Source organism: Apteryx rowi, unplaced genomic scaffold, assembly GCF_003343035.1.
Source record: "Apteryx rowi isolate R43461 unplaced genomic scaffold, aptRow1 scaffold_400, whole genome shotgun sequence".
Classification (NCBI taxonomy): Eukaryota; Metazoa; Chordata; class Aves; order Apterygiformes; family Apterygidae; genus Apteryx; species Apteryx rowi.
The window spans coordinates 149,051-168,343 of record NW_020450531.1 but is presented as its reverse complement, the minus strand read 5'-3'; the positions used below and the strand labels follow the sequence as shown (position 1 = coordinate 168,343).

The 19,293-nt window shown below is 39.2% G+C and overlaps 1 protein-coding gene across 1 annotated transcript in view; it reads right to left on the bottom strand.

Annotated features, from left to right (window-relative positions):
* The window catches only part of HECW1 (HECT, C2 and WW domain containing E3 ubiquitin protein ligase 1), a 269,616-nt gene that overhangs the window by 172,353 nt on the left and 77,970 nt on the right, over positions 1–19,293 (bottom strand). Inside the window, exon 2 of the mRNA XM_026075287.1 lies at positions 9,727–10,051. Coding sequence (XP_025931072.1) covers positions 9,727–10,015 — 289 coding nt within the window. The 5' untranslated portion in view covers positions 10,016–10,051. The remainder of the gene's footprint in view (positions 1–9,726; positions 10,052–19,293) is intronic.

Below are 19,293 nucleotides of genomic sequence, written 5' to 3'. Positions count from 1 at the left end.
CAAGTGCAGAATGGTAACAAGCTGTATCATGTTATGCCAGTGTTTTTGCCAGTGGTTCCTTTCTGCAACCCACTAACATTGCAAAACCTAATCCTTGGAAACCATGCTACCAAAGAGTTGTATGATAAAAGCGGTCAGCATTCTGTACTAGATGAGCTGGTAGTAAGAAATGCATACAGAAGAATGATACCAATTCCTTGTTTACAAAGATAAAACAGTAGAAATCTATAAATAATGACTATCACTATAGGAGTCAATAGGAATGTTTCCACTGGCTTCTACGAACCAGCTCTAATGTGAATTGAAACTTCACTATGTTAATTCATTTGCCAATTTCTGCTGCCTTTTTATGTAAGGCATGAATGCAACACTGCTTTGGTAGGTACAAAGCTTGCGCAAAACTCATCTGGAAGGAATTGCTCCATTTATTTCAAAATACACATTGCCTTATTCCCAAATCACAGCATCTTCTGGTGAAGGTACGTTATAATCACTATAAGCCACAAAAGGGTAACAAATGCACTGCAGTTTACAGTAAGCATCCATCCTCCCAAAATTTCTTACAGAAAAAAATTTTGGAGAACAGGAGTCTAATCTTTCAAAGACGCTGAAAGCTCAGTCCCTGATCTAAGAGCTAATTAGGTACTTTAAGTACATGAACAGTTCCATTTTAATCCCTCAAAAATTAACCCCCTACCCAGTTAAAGAAGAGTAAGTTGGGAGGGAGAAAACAGGAACAATGAGTGGAGAAGAGCAACAAGAAGAAGACATGGCAAGAGAAAGACTTGAGGAAAGTTGAAGTAGGAAGATAAAAGAATATAAACTGTAATTAAGTGGAGAAAATGGAGTTGACAAAATTGCAACAATTCTTGGTCACCAAGGACAGAAGGCACTGTACTAAAGAAAGCCGCTCCAGCTATATCTAAAGACAGGCATGGTAAGTTTAAAACCTGAACTATCTGATCTGAGGTAGAATGAATCGCTCGTAAAACCCAAAAGAACACCTGCTGTCCACTCCCCAAATCAAGGGGTTACAACTTTCAGCAAACCGCAACTCCTTTTGAGCATCGGATTACCTCCAGAGCCATATGTGACATTATCCTTTGTCTCCACAATCTCAGTGGCCTCCAAATTACTGCTGAGAGATATCACTCTGATCTTCCATGACACTAATACCAAGAGAAAAAAGGAACACAAAACTGCCAAGCGTCAAGTCCCTATTAAATCTTTGGAGTGATATGCTTATCGGTTTTCAGAAGGCTCTGAATGAACTATGGGTCCAGCTCTTCCTCACTGTCCTGCCCTCCTTGCTTTGTACTTGATCTAATCTTGCTGAGAGTCTGACCTTCTTCACTTGAGGGACTTCTCTCTCCTTCCCTGCCACAGTGGAGCCTGCAGCAAAAAGTGGAGCTTATAGCAATGAGCTCTCTTTTTCAATGGTATTCCTGTGGTGTTTGCAACTGACTCCAGCACAATCCATTAATCTTTCAGTCCTCTCCAGTAACCCACAAACCATCTGCTGAAAAGGAGGAAAGAGTGAGGAAGGCAAAGAGCTGAGCTGGGGCTCAGCAACACCAGTTTCAGTGGGCTAAAAGGCCCACAGCAGACTTTAGGCTACAGTAGTACCGGTGCCTAGTCACGCTGGTGTCATTTGGCTCTGCATACCATTAGAAGTATAGTACTCCCCTGGTATCCAAAGAGCTCTCATTGCTACCTTGGATATGCCAGTCCCAGCTTAAGATTTCTGATTTAGAGCTCCTATACTTCCAGACTTGCTCTCATCACTGTAGCACACAGAACACATCTGTTTTTTTTAGCACAGCAACAGCTGTACTCTAGCTATGCATTATACAAACTTCTCTACAATTAATGACATTCGGCTTGCATGAAGAACTGAAGATGAGAAGGAGGAATCCAAACAAAGATGATCATGACTGCCGCAGTGCACGCTGAAAACAGAAGATATGCAGTGTTTGGTGGGGTACAACATGGAAGAGGTTTTGTTGTTGGTGGTTTTTTGCTTGTTTTTTTTTTAATAATGCCTGGTCCAAAGTTCTTGCAGTCAGTGGGAACATTCCCATTGATTATGGTGGAATTTAGAAAATAAGGACTAGGAAAAAACAGAGCACTGATGAAATTTGCTGGAGGATATTAAAAGAGATGCTGCAAGCCCAAGACAGTATGAAGGCATGACATAAAGAGACATAGGAAGATTTGAAATCTGAACAAGAATGACAGTCCAGGGTAACAATGGTCATTAAATAACAAGAGGGAATTAATTTGCAATACTTGAAAAATGGGCCTGTAGCAATGTTGAAAGAGGTAACAGCAGACAGCAAATTAGACAGGAGCTTGCCATCTGATAGAGCAGGAAAAAAAAAAAAAAAAAAGCTACCCACAACTCAGATGTGTATGATGAAGTACCACGGTATAAAGAATCTCTTGAGAATCTAGAGTGATTTATTCGGAAAATGGTATTCAATTATAAGCTTATTACAAAGACGAAGATCTTTGGTGAAGAAAAAACATCTGTAGGGCTAGAGAGATCAACTCATGAGAAAAGATTAAGAAAGCTAAATGTATATACAGTGATTACAGTAGTTTCAAAGGCAGCATGAGAATATTCATATGTTATAAACACTGAGGAGTGAGAAGAATGATTTAGTTTGGTTTAGAAAACTAAGAGGAAAAGAAAAACATACACTGAACCTACAAAAAAACCATGTGGGTAGCTTGACAACCTACATGGAATGCATTTCCTGTGTTAAGCTTTATCCTGCCAAGAGTTATGTGCATGCTGTCCACTGTTTACACTGTGGACCATCAGCCAATGGTCTGAACTTGCTGCACGGGTTAAGCTTTTTTGCAGAACCAAAGCTGTAACTTGGCTTTTGGATTACCAATATCCCCCACTAAGTTCTTCAGAAATATTTTAATGGGTGATCATTATTGACTTCATCACCAGTCTGGTTTATATAGCTATATGGTCCCTTCTTCTACAGCATAGAAGCAGTTTTATGTCAGCATAAAGATCCTGAGGTTCACAGAGAAGGCATGAGGCTGGTGTTCTGCTCGCCTGTATTATTTCCTTTTCCTCCAGTTCACCTGGAAAGAGTTTCGCAATACCATGGCTATTATTTCATGGAGAAACACTAAATGAAAACAGGCATCTTTTGGTGCCCAGTAAACATGTCTCTACTCCATACTTAAGCTATGAAAAGGAAAAGAGCTGGCAGCCTACAGGCTTCTTTGGAATGACTTCCCTAAAAGGCCATGAAGCACAATATCACTGCACTATTCCCTTTACGGGAACTTTTTGGTCCATTGCTACTAACGCTGTTAACAATACACAAACGACAGACGCGAACCTTGGAAGCACTTAAAGAGAGAATGGGTCAAAAGCTATGTGTGTAGGGAATATTCAGAGGCCCTTGCATTTAAGTGTTAACTGTATTTGTAAGGGGTGAAACTGAAGCAAAAGCTGTGTCAGTGTCACGCTAAGGTTGTGTCTGGAAATGGCTTATCCTGGTTTTATTTGGCTAAAGCAGCCCACGAGATGCAGAACTCAGAAATGCAGAAGGAGACCCAGCCTGATAATGAGAAGTGACTCTCACCAGATCCAAGAGCTCCCATGGGAACGCAAGTCAGATGGGAACAAAGAACTGGTATCGCTGCAGTAATGTATCTGCCAAGACCCGTGATAGCTAATACCTCCTCTGTTCAGCATTAGTGTAGGCTCTCTATTGTTTTTATGACAGGTTTGCTCCCCTAACGTTTTTTGTTCCTAAAATAAACAGTGCTGTGCTTTGTGAAAACTGTCTGGCCACCAGGCACCTCTGTCATTGTTTTACAGAGAGAGCAGAATTGCAAGTGTCGAAGGAAGCTTAACTTGCTGAGGTGATCACAGCCACAGCCTCAAACCTTAGCATGGAGCGAGACACAACTACAAAGCCATTTATCAAGGAAGAGACTTAAGACCAGAGTGGGATTCTCTTCCAAAGACCATAAAAGGATCAGAAGAACTGGTAACTCCAGAATATAAATTCCTAACATCAGTAAATTCATCATCCTCTAGGGAGGCACATTATGCAGAGTTGTATTTTACAGATGGTTATATCTGAGGTGGAGAAACCAGTCCAAATGCAGAGATAGAGCCAAAGTCAGGGATGAGAACTATAATTCAGGCTCCCACAATTCCTAGCCTTATATGCATAGTGCCATTGCTAACATTTTCTTTCTCTGCTGGCCAAGTGTGACACATTTTCTGCTTGTATGTAGTAGACATATGGTAAAATAGCTGTACAAACAAGTTCTGGTCCAACTCTTATTGCAGGAAAAATATGTGCAACTTTCCACTTGCTTCAAAGGGCAATATAATAACACTGGGCCCTCTAAGCCTAAAATCTATCTAAATGTTTGTTAATCAAAGGCTTTTAAAAATAAGATTTGTCAGATTATGGCAAGAATTGCCTTTTTGGCAAAAAAATAAAATCAAAGGCAGAAGATAAAAACATACTGTTTTAAACCTAAAATTTAGTCACTAAGATATTATTTCTTATACAAATTTGAGAAGAAACACTGTCAAAAACAGATATAGTCAGCAAATAGGACCTTAAAGGATTTGTTTATGAAGAAAATTTTATTAATTAGCCTTTAATAATGTTTTGCTTTTCCCATAAGAAAATGCTAAAGAAAAAAAGCCTATTGTATATTGGTAAGAAGAGCATAATGTTAGCACTGATGAATTCTTAGCATCAGTGTGCACAAACACCCAACCAAAAGATTCGTTCAAAGTCTGGTTTAAGCATTTCTCATTAGCTGCTCTACATCAGATATGGAGATGATGACAGAAGTGAAATCTAGTAGCAGCTAAAATGCTACTGCAGTAATTATAAGATAGCTCTTTATCTACAGGCAGCTGCCAGCAGTCGATATTAATTTATCTAAGAAGCTTCATACTGTAGCAAATAGTGACAGTAAATGAGATAACAGAGGAAGAGAAAACTTTGAGATAATAACTGCAAATATTCCATCTGTCATACAGTAGCCATTAAACAACAGTTCTATTAAAATACAAATATGCTRTCATTATTCATAACTGTTTTTGGTTTCAACTTTTTTTTAACGTGCATTTTCTTTACAGGTATCTTCTATGCAAAGAAAACTCAAATTCCAGAGATTTTTAAATAGCAACAGAGCTGTGTAATCAGGTTAGAATTTCTTAGAGAACTCTTTGGGTGTTTACCTGTGTTTTTGACTGTGGACACGTTTCTGAAAGAAGGCTGATATTCATAATGCTATAGTTCTCTTGAAGCAAGGCAATAACTCATCTCAGGTAAGTTGTTAAAGAATTTAGCTATTTTCACTGCATAGCTTAGAGCTGATACACACACAGCATATACTGCCAGGGAAAGTTAGAACATCTTTAGTTCCAGCTTAGCAGCAACAGAATGTAATTCCTATTCTTGAAAGCATAATACGTCTTAAACACCTAGAGGGCTTCTTCAAATACTCATGGTTTTTGTTGTCTTACCATTGCCAATCTTAAAACGCATTGAAGCAATAGAGCCTCTATTTCAACAGAGTCCACATTTATTATTAGCCCTTCAGTTAAGGAGCTTTTCTATGGCCCTTCAATAAAATCAGGCTGGTATGTATGGATGTTTTTATGCAGCTACTGAGTGGACATACTTAATACTATTTTTTGGCATGAGATACTTGGCCACCATTCTTTTGCACTGTTTTACATGAGCTCATCTGACTGCCAATCCATTTGCTGAGACCATGAGCAAATTTACTCTGATACCAGTTCTAAATCCAGCTTTAACCAGCTTCTGCAAATAACTGTTTCATGGCTGGTCATCTTTATAAATCTCCAAACAGATTGAAGGGGAGGAAAACAGCAGATACCTACATTTTTGCTAAGAGCAACTGTGGCACTCCTATTCATTGGCCTTGCTTCAATGAGGAGCAAGCTGAGAGGATTTCCATATATGGAGGACTCCTTTAATCTTCCTTCAGGCTACTTTAACCTTTGAATAGCATCCCCAAATGGCCTATGGCTTCTCTGTCTAAATACCTATGATCTACCCCATTTTTGCTCCTCTTCTTCCGGAAACCTTTTACATCAGATATATTTCCCCAGACTTGGAACATCTTTATTTTGAAGTCTGCAGTTTATTGGTATTGGTAGTGGTGAGAGCAGATTTTAGTTTTATGTATTTCAAAACCAGCACTCTCATAAGATTATTTGAAGATATTTCCTAGAATACTACAATGGCAATGATTAAACTCCTCTCAGGTGGGAACTGTCTTTTGTTCTGCTTTTGTATAGTCCCGTCCTGGGACTACCAGGAGCTCCCATAAGACAAATAACAAAAAATAATAATAATGCTCCTGCACTGAGTTTTATAGAAAATCAACAGCACACTGCCTGATCCCCCAAGGACAAAAAAATTTCTCAGTGTTCTCATGACTCACCACCATATTAAAGTATTGACACATTTAAGTCTTTTAGCTCAAATTTCACGAACCCAAACAATCATAAAAAAGGATCTGGCTGTAGCCCTGGCTTCTGAGACAAACACTACAGTGACCGGCAGCAATGAAATAGTTAACAGTGCTGCCATGTAAGTGGTAATAACAGGCTTCATACTTTCTTTGGTTCTCTTGTTCCAGTCTGGCTGGCTGCTAATTCAAAACATAGACATATATCAGTTTACATTGTGAAGGTCATATCCACAAGGCCAGGGACATTTCCTCCTTAAACAGGAGCATAGACTCAGAAAATCTGTATAAATGCAAGGAGAAATCTAGCCCATTCAGATGTCTGGATCTCCCACTCTTACAGATTTATTTTGTCATAAATGTTGTAGATTCTAAAACTTTCTTACTATTACTTATTTAATAGGTGCTGAAACTGCTGCAGAAGAAAAAAACCATGTAATTACATAGTTGTAACTTACTAATATTACAAAGGTAATTATCTGTGCCACAAATATTGTCTATACCATTCCAGGTTTCACAATTAGAGATTCAGAATATATTTCCAACATTATTATGTTTTTAAGATATATAGGATGCATCTACATCAGTGTTTTAATGCAGGTCAGGAGCATGGTTTTTGGAATGAATCTTCCAGTGGTGCCAACTTTGGTTCACACTGTGTGGTGATCTTGAGGCAAAACAACTACTAAAGGGCATTCGGTCTGCCAGACTGAAACTGCACTAAAGTAAAACTCCCTGAAATGCAGTGTACGGTTCTCAACATCAACTGTTTGCTTCTACAGATCTGCTCCTATTGGTTTCCTTGGTTCCCCCTACCTCATCAAGTAGATATAGTCATAGTGCCAGTCACCTGCCTAGACACAGTGTTTTCCACAGCAAACCAATACCAATAACGCTGTATCAAGTGATCTTCACAGAGTCTCTCATATTCTTTAATGGAGCCAAAACACCAAAACTCAGTTTATGTTAGCAGTGAGGACAGGAGGGGGGGAAAGGGAAAGGGAAGAGAAAAAGGAAGGAGGAAGTGCTGTCTCCTTTCAAAAAATGGCTATTTTCTCAGTTATTTAGATCAGGAATCACAGAAACTAGAGACAAAGCATTAGCTGCAAAGACATTCAGGGTCAACTGTTGGTTTCTTGAGGACTGGACATCCTATTCATTTTTCTTTTCGCAGAAGTGTTCCTTGGAAGGAACCGTGCACTATTTCCATTAACATCAGGCATTCAGCCAGCAGGGGCAAGGATCCACTTCACAAATTGTACTTCTAATGTTTATTGGGGTTTCTTGAGCAACATCCTGTTTGACAGGGTAAATTAAGAGTAGCAGCAGAGTGGAATTTTCTTTCCCAGTGAATCCCCTATGTATCCAGGTTATTTACCAAAAAAACATAGTGATGTGTCTTCATAGCACTTGACACTATGTCTGAGCTACGAAACCTGGTCAAATAAATTCAGTCATATTGCAAATGAACCAATAACAACTCTGTGGACTTTGATTCTGTTGACTCCAGTTCAACAGAAGACTTGCTTTGTCTCTTTCTACTGGAACAATATAGTCTTTTACGAGTTGTCCATGCTCCTGCACAATAGGCTTAGAGTATGTCCTAGTGCCTAGTACTGGGAGCTGCCGAGTCTTCTCATCTATTCCAGTAACACACCCAAACGCAAGCTTAATTGTAAGCACAAATAACTCTGTTGAAGCCAACAAACCCAAATGTTTCCAGTGCATCTGTTTTGAATCCTGCCTCTGTTTTTTTCTAGAAGATTTTAAATTTCAGGAGCCTGTTTCTATTTATTTTCAAAGAAGGGTATTTTATGAGGGTACTCATGGGAACTAGTACTGAAGCCTGGTTTCCTGTGCCCTGCACTCCTTTCCCTCATGTCTTAAATAATCCATCCTCATGTTCCCCTTCTCCAAGTCTCTTCAGAACCCTGAACTCCTCCTCTGATGTCTCTCTGCCATCGTACCACCAGGATTTCTCTACATTCCCAGACCTCCCATCTAGTTCCTTCTCACACTCCCTATGCTACCACCTTTCACACTACCTTCTGCTCCCTTCCGTRTCCCCAGCATCCTCAGCATGTAATTTCACATTACGACAACCCCTCTGATCTTATTCACTGAAGCACTTAAACATGAACTTAAGCAACCTCTTAGCTCCCTACAATGCCCCTTATGATTGCCCCAAAGTATCCTAGTCCCCTCCCACATCCCCTAAGCCCAAGTCACCACACATATGCTGTATCTGTTTTTCTTTGGTTTGCTATCTGGGCAAGATGCACTGTTGTTATTGGAACTGTAATACCTGCTTAGTGCTAGACACACTTAACCAAACAGATAAGGGCAGCATTTTACCAACATTTCTCTTTGTGGGGGCACCAATTTGAGTCTCTTCTTTACCCAGCTACTGATTTTCAAGAAACTTTTAGCACTTCACGTCTTTGAGACCTCTAATCCACACAGGAATGTGGCTGAAACTGATTCAACACATTCAAAACTTAGAGTGCAAAGAAATAAACAGACTTCAGTATAGGGTGTAGGACTAAACTCTTCCAGAGGAACCAAGCCAGGTTAAAAAGTACTTATTTTATACTGAAAGTTAAACTGCTAGGTAAAAGTCCATTGAAACCATTTCTCATTACTCTTTTGTGGGACTGACTTTACCTGGATGGAGATGCTAAAAATATGCTGATATATATGGCTGAATACAGCTTCCGATATACAAAAAAACCCTCTGGGACACCACTCCAGCCTGCCTCACTCCGTAATTATTATTGTTCATATCAAAATATCATTTGGTTATACAGGAAAAGGCATTCTGTTTCTTTTTCTTTTTTTTCTTTTTTTTTAATGATTCACACTCTTGACTCATAAAACCTCATCTCTTGCAGATTACTCAGGGACTTACAAGAAGAGAGCCTGAAAATATTATGCTTTCTTTATACAGGAGATATTCTCTCACAATCTAGAGCAAAACACCTTGAAATTTCAATAAATTCAATAGAGGGGGTTCTCATATCTCTACTGGAAAAAAAAAAGTCAGGGCCAGGAGTGCTACAGTATCTAGCAACTCAGAAGCAGAAGAAACCTTGTAATACATAAGTTCACTCAAAACCATTACACTCAGCGGAGCTGTATTAGCTAATATCACTGTAATGCTTACAATTAAATTTAAGAGTAGCAAGAAACCCCAAAGGTGAAGGAGTAAGGGGAACTTACCTATGAGATACATGCCAATCCAATCCCCTGCATCCACTTCCTCCTTTATATCCCAGTATATCACTAGGTCTTGTGAGTGCCCGATGGAATAACAGGAGCTGCTGACCATCAGGGTAGATCGGCTGTCTGAAGTGACGAGGTCCGTGTCACTGGTAGACCTAGGAATGGTGACTGCCTCATGGGAATTGTTCCTGATGTCCATGTTATGGAACTGGTCAGGGTTATAGCTATATCTGAGAGGCTCTTTGCACCGGCGCCGATTTTGAGAGTTCCTAGATGGAGATGCCATGGCTGCCAGGCCCAGGAACCTGTTTTGGTACAGATTCTGTGAAGAAAAAAGGTGGACAGTGTTTACAATATGTTTCATATTTCAGTGATGTCAAAGCTTTGTCTAGGAAAAGTACATGAGAACGAGCAAGTAACAAAAGAACAGATCTTTTTCCATTTGGTACTGCAAAAAAGGCACAAAAAGATGTAGCAGGAAACAGATACTGCCAGCCCAACTTTACTCCTTAATTCCTACTATGAAAACAAGCGTAAAAGCAAGCCTTAGCAGCTTTTGCTGAAATTAGCAGTGTGTTAGAAAATCGATAGTAGCTGGCTTTCTCCAGGTTAATATACACATCTAGAAACATGGTGGTGCTGATCGTTCAAACACCATCATGGCTAGCAACATGCTAGAGAGCCATTCTCTTTTAATGTYAGGAGATATTCTTTCCACTTTTGACATGTTGAGCTAAGTTTTCTTCCTAGTGGTTCTAGTTACATTTGCAGAGGAATCTTTTTTAATCCACATTCCATTTTGCAAGATTGGACAACAGTGACAAAGCTTTTCCTCCCAGCTTGAGATCTGAAGATTTACAACCATGAAAAGGGAGTTATCCCCGATACCAAGAGAGAAATCTTCACTGAAGTGTAAACACAAATTAGGTGTTGCAGTGTCACTCATACAGCTGATAGCTCCTGATGCTGTTGCTCTACTCAATTCTTCTCAGAAGATTGTGACAGAACACGTTTATCCTTTGCGTTATGTACTGGACAATTAAGGGGAATCAATGAGGCTACTGCAGAGCAGACATCATGTTAAGTAGCTGAAAAATGATTTAAATTTCATCTTACCCAACTGACTTGTATTAAAAGTGCCATGGTGCATGAGTTAAGAGTGCTATGAGTTGGTGGATGGATAATGTTTAAGCTTTGACTTGGGTTAATTCTCATGTGAAGACATGCTCTAATACTGATTGAAATATTGGTTATTGTTTACTTCTCTGCTGTTTGTTGTTTCATTTCCCTTCCTTGCTTTCCCTCTTTTCTTCCTGCAGCTCTATTTCAATCACTCAGCTTTTCATTATTCATTAGCCTTCCATTTTCCACCTGTTGCCAACCATGAGTCAAGTCCATCACATAAAAACAGACAGCTTTCCAGTAAGCTATGAAATGCTTGTCACATGATCAGAAATCAAATCATCCTTTTGAACGCAAACATATTAGGTGGAAGGAAAAATCATAGTTTCTTTATCCAACCAAGCTGTTATTAACCCTGGTATCTACTAAGGCCAAGGTAGTACCGAAGGACAATAAGCCCTAAAAAATAAAATATTTTGATTTTTATTAAATAACACAGATTTCTGTAGAATAATTAAGAGACTCATTATTAGTTATGCCTGGAGATTCCTTTGCACAAGAAGCTGTACAAACAGAGAGCAAAAAATTCAGCTGGAATGCTTGTACACCTAAAATATGCTGTCACTTTACAGACACTGCCCTACAATGCTTACAGTCCAATGACCCAAATCCTCACTTACTGCATTAAACACAGTTTATAGCAAAAATAGCTCCAGCGGGGATGCCACACCTTATAGTAAATGCTAGCAAGATTGAAATGAACAATGCAAAAGGTTACACTAAAAAAACAGCAATAGAAGGAAGAAGGAACTGCGGGGGGGAATGAAGTACATGGTGTTGCTCACATAGGATTAGCATTTGTTTATGCATCTAATCATGTCTTTGCTTTTTCTTTTTTTAATATTTACATTTATTCACTCTCCTGTTTGAAACAGGAAAGAGCTCACTTCATAGTATAAAAAAACCAGCACTCCCTGTCTGAAGAATATCTCCTTCATGCAGAAAAAACACAATTCTATAGATTCTATTTGATTGTGAATATGTAAAGAGAAAATGCATCATTTTTGTATAAAAAGACATCATTTCTCACATGCTGTGAACATATTTTAAACTGGGAAGCACTTGTATGAATGCATGATTACTGGGTTCTAGTCAGTAATTTAAATCTGATGGAAGTTTCTGTCACTTAGCGCAGAAGGCACGTGCTATCACATCAACAGTACCTGAGACAACTATTAGCGGCTTTATAATGGTGAGATATCAATATAAAAAACTCCAAGCCCACTCTTCTGGATTAGTCTGTATTATTAACATGGTTTCCTTAGCCCATAATGCATTACCCAACAGCTACTTCAGTTCAAAGGCAGACATTTTACTTTTAGTGACAAATTACTCCAGGGAACAGTGGTTCTGCAGATACTTTCATTTTTGAGCGTTAATGGATGTAGAGTATTAATTAACTGCACACTTTCAAATTAAATCAGACTTAACAAACATTTAATTTTTTCACCTTCAACATGGTTTTAATCAGTTTCTACTGAAAACACTAATTTCATCACTATGTTCTCATTCTATAAGTTCCATTTTCCTGCATGTTGATGTCAATGGAACAAATAGCAACATGTGAAAGTAACCCTTTCAGGGTTACAAGGCTACATGCTCCAGAAATCTGAGTCTCCCATACCTCTAGCATTGATTCTACAGACACATGTTAACCTGGAAAAAGAAAAAGCCCCAAGCTGAAAAAAAACCACCACAAACAAATGGCACAATGTATTCGCTCATAATTATCTGGACTAAGTAATGTCATCAGAATACAAGCACAGCTGTGTGAATAAGCAGAAGAAAGGTGAAGAAAAATATTTACTTCACACGTGATATTACCATTTTTGCATCTTTTTTATACAAATTTCTATCAGTATCTGTGTCTGCAAAATATGCACGCAGCCCCTAGATCCTGGTGATAGGATCTTGGCCATAGTGAGATGTCATAAAAATTACAAAGACATCCTCTCTATCCCTTGTGGAAGCCTTTTGATCCTACCATAAATAGCTAGTATAATAAGAATTAACCTTCTTTAGGTGTTTGACATTCATGTTTATTCCCTCTATTCCTTTGCATAGGTGTACACACCAAGCTACAGTCTTGTTCCTGATATACAGCATACAGTATAAGTTACAAGGCAAGAATAATGAATGGCCAAATGTTGAACCAAGAGCACAAGAGATTAAGCTTTGTTGTCAAGAGAAACTTCCTAAGTCAAAACAGTCACTCTGTAGCTGCTTCCACATTCACTCTTTCCTAGGGGTGTTTTCACCCATGGACTCTGTCTAGCAAATAACACTCAGGCTTTACTTTCCCACCCACTTCCCTCACCACCTGTATGATCACTGGCAGTGAGGAGAGCCTTTGCAGATCACTATTTCACTGCATGTAAGAGGAATGGAAATGTGGATTTCTCCTCACAGCTAGGAACCTTCTAGTTTAGAAGAACGTAATATTTTTCTCACAGGTGCTGAAGATGTTGTCCTAAAAGGGCCCCTGCCTTGCCACATTTAGGTCCATCATGCATATGATGCACTCAAGATGTGAATTCAAGCTTGTCCTGAGTTGTGGGTGCCAGTACCGTCTTGGTGACTGAGCTTGGCTACTTCCAATGTCTGATTTTATCTAGGACAGGAGATATGATGTGACAGGGACCTACAATATTTCAGCTCTATCAGTGATGTCCAGTTACATTAGTGATAGGCATCTGAAGTAACAGATGTAAAGGTGCTTCCCTTGTCATTCCTCATTTAGTATCCAGTTACACTCCCTGTATTTACAGGAAATTAGAAGTTTCTCTCCACTAGGCTGTTATATTCATTAGCCCCCTCAAAAGAGTCATGTACAACACAGAGCTCTTGCCCCACCATCTCTGCATCTCCTTAGAGAACTGGCTGCCTGCAGGATGTACAGTCGAGAGCAGAAAGGGCAGAGCGGGGCTTGCCAAAAGCTCTGCTCTACTCCCAGTCTCCGATGAGGGCAATGCCTAAGAAGCAGATAGCTGGCCTCACTACAACTTAAACAGAGCAAAGAAGAGTTTCTGAAAGCACATTTCAACAATATCTGAAGCAATGCCGGACAGCCCAGGTCAACTGCTCTATGCTGTTGTCACCGCTGTTCTAGCACATTTTCTGAGCATGGTGTAGACAATGGTTACCACTCTAAAAGCCAAGCTAAGTTTTGGCTGGAAACTGAACTGTTGAGGAAATCCGTTTCCAAAGGTAGCTCTTCCACAGCTGTTGTCATAGACTTTGAATGAGCTGAGATTATAGCCTGATCCAGAGCCCACTGAAACGAATCAGCTCCAAACGAATTAACTCCATCAGATACCAGATCAAAATTCTGGAGCAGACCAAGTCATTTCAAAACCATTACAAAAGCACACTTCTGACCTGCATACAGAAACAGCTTGCACAACAGAGAGAAAGCAGAGGAAAAACCCTTTATCCACAGTGGTTAGAAAATGGATTGAAGGAAAGCTAGCAACATCCACTGTTAGCATAGTTCATCTGTGCTGATAAGGAACACCAAAAGTATTATCTGTGAATCTAAAAACAAACAAACAAAAAAAAACCCAAAACTGTAGAGACACAAAACAAGCTCTTTATAATTTTTCCTCTGAAAATAGAAAAAAATCTGTCCAAAAGAATCCAAACATCTCAGTCAAACACAAAATGCATCATAATAGAGTAATTTTCAGTTTCGTGAACTAAAAAAACCCAGACAGTAGAGATATTTTAAATTAACATCCAATCAAGGAATGTAAAGAATATCATTGTTGTTGGACAACACATATACATTTTCTACTGCTATTAGTTATGCTAATGTAAATTAGCGTTTACTCCACTGAACTTAGTAATTAAATGTTTAATATCAGAAACAGCCCTTTTGTGTACTGACAGCTAAAAGTACTTAGTTATAAAATAACACACTAAGCAAAACCAATGGGTGATTTTTCAAAAAAATTATGAAAAAATTTGTCTCTACAGACCAATCAGCCACATAAAAGTCCTACTGGTAATAAGACCTTTGCCAGATTATCTGGGGGCAGAATTATCTCTTATTTACATCCCTTAGCCCATCTGATGAAAACAAACTTCAGATAAAAATGAATTTTAGAGCAGTATTTTTTTCATACAAATGCAACTGTCACCCCTAATAAGGGAAAACGTGAAGAAGCAGACAAGAGGAAATGACAGACATAATCCGATTATAAAGAAAACATCTATGTAACACATGGAAAAACCCATAACCAGTAAATACTGAGAAAAACTTTTCATGGGCTTTCTTTCCACATTCTCTCCCTTTCACATTCATCTCCCTCCCTGCCCTATTGCTGTTTGGCACTGGGACAGGGCAGAGCTGTCGTCACCACAACCTTTTCCTTCACTGCCTGACAAAACAGTACCACCTCCCTCTCCGAGATAAGCAGAGTCTTACTAAAAGGCTTCACACGACTCTTGCAAGCTGAATCTCACCAGAGGATTCAGAGCTGCCAAGCGGCAGCTTCTGCTAGAGAGCTGTAGTGCTTAATGTCAGATTTTTATTATTGGTGATTATTTTATATCATGCCAGAGGACACATGACATCTTTGCAATACAGACAGATTCCAACTCAGGATCTGCAAGGACCAAGCTCAGTCCTCTTTTCAGAGGAGTAAGAGCTGCCTTTAAGACACCTGACTGACACCAGTTACTTCCTCTTGCTGCTCTGGCAGAGGAGGTGCATTTGGACAGGTCAGGAAGATGGTGTGATGCAGCAGGGCTCCATAGCACATCGGCCTCCAACAATCCACTGCAAGGTGAGCAGTCACTATGGGTGCGCAGTGCTTCCTACGATGTAGAGAGCAGAGATCCGTTCTCCATGTCATCTCCTTTAAATTTCTTTGAACATAAACCCTTTGAGTGTGCCAAACAGCTCAGCCACACCTGAGTAGAGCCTAGTTATCCCTCACACAGTTCTAGTAATCCTTTTTACACAGCAGTGTTGATACAAAATGCAACTACTTTTCATTGTTAGTTATGTATTGATGAGTGATAATCCCAAATCCCTCATTTCAACATACTGTTCAAATTACTGGGTTGCAAAGATAAGAGAACGTGGGCAAGGACTGCTAGGTGGCTGGATTTTCAGTCCCCTTTTATTCTATTCCAAAGATATTACATGACTGAAACGCAACACATCACTGGCATATTGACAGATGAGGAAATTAAAGGAAACAAGGAGATGATACTAGCCAGCATGTTGGTGGGCTCAAAGAAAGGAATATGCAGTCATTCACATTTCCGCAGGCATCATTGGAACATGAATTTCAAGGGAAAATATTGAGAAATAATTGAGGTAGCTTTGGATGATGGGAAGCTTGGGATACATATTTATTCATCTGAAAATTTAATATGCCAGTAGTTAAGTCTGACATCATAGGCAAATTAGAGGAGGAGTCAGCCTTCTGCTTTCTACATCAGAGATGAAGGTTGTCATGACAATCCTTGCAAATGAAGAATAAAAGCTTGTGGGGGTTTTTTTGTTTGTTTGTTTTGTAAAAGACAAGGAGACAAGACAGAAAAAATTAGGGTAGCCTAGTGAAAGTGATAGAATTATCACAGCAGAAGTCTTCTGAACAGCTTTAAATAAGGTAAGATCACGTGTGTCGAAGAGGATATTGCACTAACAAAAATGTAAGGTAGTGATGGCCTGGATGAGACATTTAGTTGGGTAGAGGGCACAGGAAACAACTGGATTCCTGCAAGATGATATAAAAAGATTTTAAGGACCTATTCTCAGCCCAGGCGTGAGCATCCAGAGCAAGATCTTCAAGCTGGGCCAAAGAGACAAGCAGAAAAATAGCAGTGCCCACAGTCATTGAAAGAAAGGACACAATGGGTCTCTACAAGCCAGAGCATTAAGGCAGGCCTTTTACTTAAAGGTGAGCCTACCAAAATGGCTTTTGGTATGTAAAGCTGTTTTACTGGAGCATAAATTACAATCAGGTATCTTCTGAAAGAGAGAAAACTCAGCTCTATTAGGTGGAATAGTAAAAAGGCTGAGTAAAAGCAAAAAGATTCAAAAATGAATCTTGCTGCTGCTCCTTATAGAGCAATCCCTTCCCCTCCAGTCTTGCTCTCAATCTAGCAAAGCTAAGGCCTTCCACGGCTGGAACGAACTCTCCTGCTTTCCATAACTCTGAAGACTTGGTTCAGGATCTGCTCCCTGTTCTCCCCAGCAAGCTGCTCATTTCCACTCCTGCTTACTATTCTCTCCCCCATTTGGCCTCCCCCACCCATAGCCCTTAAGGTCCCTTGGCTGCCAGCATGCAGTAGCTTTCAGGGAAATGTACAATCTCCCTCTTTCAAATTCAGAGTTAAGAAAAGGTAAAGTAAATAGCTGTCCTCCTTTTTGCCCAGGCACAGTCCTCTTAAACCATATAGGACCTGCACTGTAAATTGCCAAAAAGAACATTTGCATTCTCCATCACTAAGGGCACAATACAACTGACTATACAAATTGCAAGGTAATGCAGGGTTAAGAAGAAATATAGTTTAAAAGTAAGCTATAATCAAGGTTACAGTTACAGCTTCCACTGTAACTGCCTCCCCCATCCACATACTCCCACCTGTCTCTCACAYTGAAGCTTAAATATTTGGGCCTGCAGCTATTTATTTTTCATTATGTGAGGAAAAAATCTTCTTCGTCATTTGAATTACAGAAGACTTGCAAGTTTAACTCCTAGTACAAAAAAAGATTTTTGAAGTAGCTTATAGTATGGCCAAATCCAGCAAGCAGGGTTTGAGAAACTGTACAAAATCTTCTCCAATGCCATCCACCACAAAAATCATCAAACTTGGGACTGGGGAGTACTATGAAGCCAAAGAATTTGGAGAATGCAGAGAACTTTCCAGGATCAGGCCATTTATTTGAGAGGTACAAGAATGGTTTCTCAGAGCTCCAAAGGAGACACTTAATAGCATGGCGGAGTCACAGGCTTCCACAATCTAGTGAAACCCTTTTTCCTGCAAGATGTTTCAGAGGTTGAAGCTATTTCAGAAACTGCTGCTCTTGGGAAGATTTAAATGAAGGTTGCAGATGTCTCAGAGGGATGCCTGCCATAATAATGGCAAAGAATTTTAAGTGCAGATTTTTAATCTGTCTCAATATTGCACATCCATGGCACACTGTGTGGGTATTTATGCCTATAATAAACACTAATCAGAAATCAAAGCCATTATACATCTGCAGTGGGGCAAATGGATGTTATTAGGTAGTTCATTTTTCCATTTCCTGACCTTTGTGCATTTGAAGTCCAGCTTTACTGCTATGTTAATGTATCCTCTTACATTTAACTTTGCTCAGTGATGTGTAAATCATTGCACAAATTAGAATCAAAATGAAAGGGTTGGCCTTGAGGTCAAACTGGCACAGTTCTGGGCTGGTGTGCGGGACTGATTCCCAATGCAGTCATATTAGTCAAAAGGCAGAAAAAGCTAGCAGCACAGTAACTAGAGCTACTCTTAGCATCTACAAGGAAAAGGTACATCCAACAACTCTTGCCCCTGAAAATTAAGACCAGTCAACATTTTCTGAGAGCACTCATAAACAATCTCTTGGGCCCAAGCAGATGGAAGCTGGAATATGAGACAATATGATTGATGATGAATTCTTGGAGTTCAGAAAAAGAAAAAAAAAAAAATTAACAATGCTTTTTCTCTTCTCCTTCTGAAAGGAAAAAAAAGTGCTGCCTAACAAACCCGCGAGAGCATGCCGAAAGATACACACATCATGCTTCTAATTGGATGATTCCAAGAATTAAATTTCATCTTCATGAAAGTATATAAACTGAAGTTTCTATGAGAAGATGACATTTTATTTGTTTTGGATGAGATCACTCCAAGCTTCCACATTGCAGACTACTTATTTCCAATCAGGAGCAACTAATAATCTTACATTAAACAAGTTTGTAATGACATAGTGATAACCCAATTGCCGTTCACTACATAAAGAACTGGGAAATTTCTGCAACAGAATGCAGCTACAAACAAATTAATTTCTTAATTTCTCTTAAATCAGTAGCATACAAAACAGTATCATCTCAGCAGTTAGGCACAGCAAGGAACGAGAAACAGCCAGACTTACTCATTATAGAGAAAAGATCTGAAAACATTGGAAATATTTTTAAAAGGTGTATTTGGGTAAACAATAACAGGTAAACATGCAATATGGCCTGAATATAAAATCTGGAAAAGATAACAATAAGGAAATAATAGACATGTCAATATAGTAACATTTTATGCACAAAAACAGCAGTGCATAGCTTCATTGCATTTTCCACAGTACAATATGAAAGACTTAACAGCTAGAATCTGCTCATGTGATACTATCAAATACTCTCAAGTTCGAAA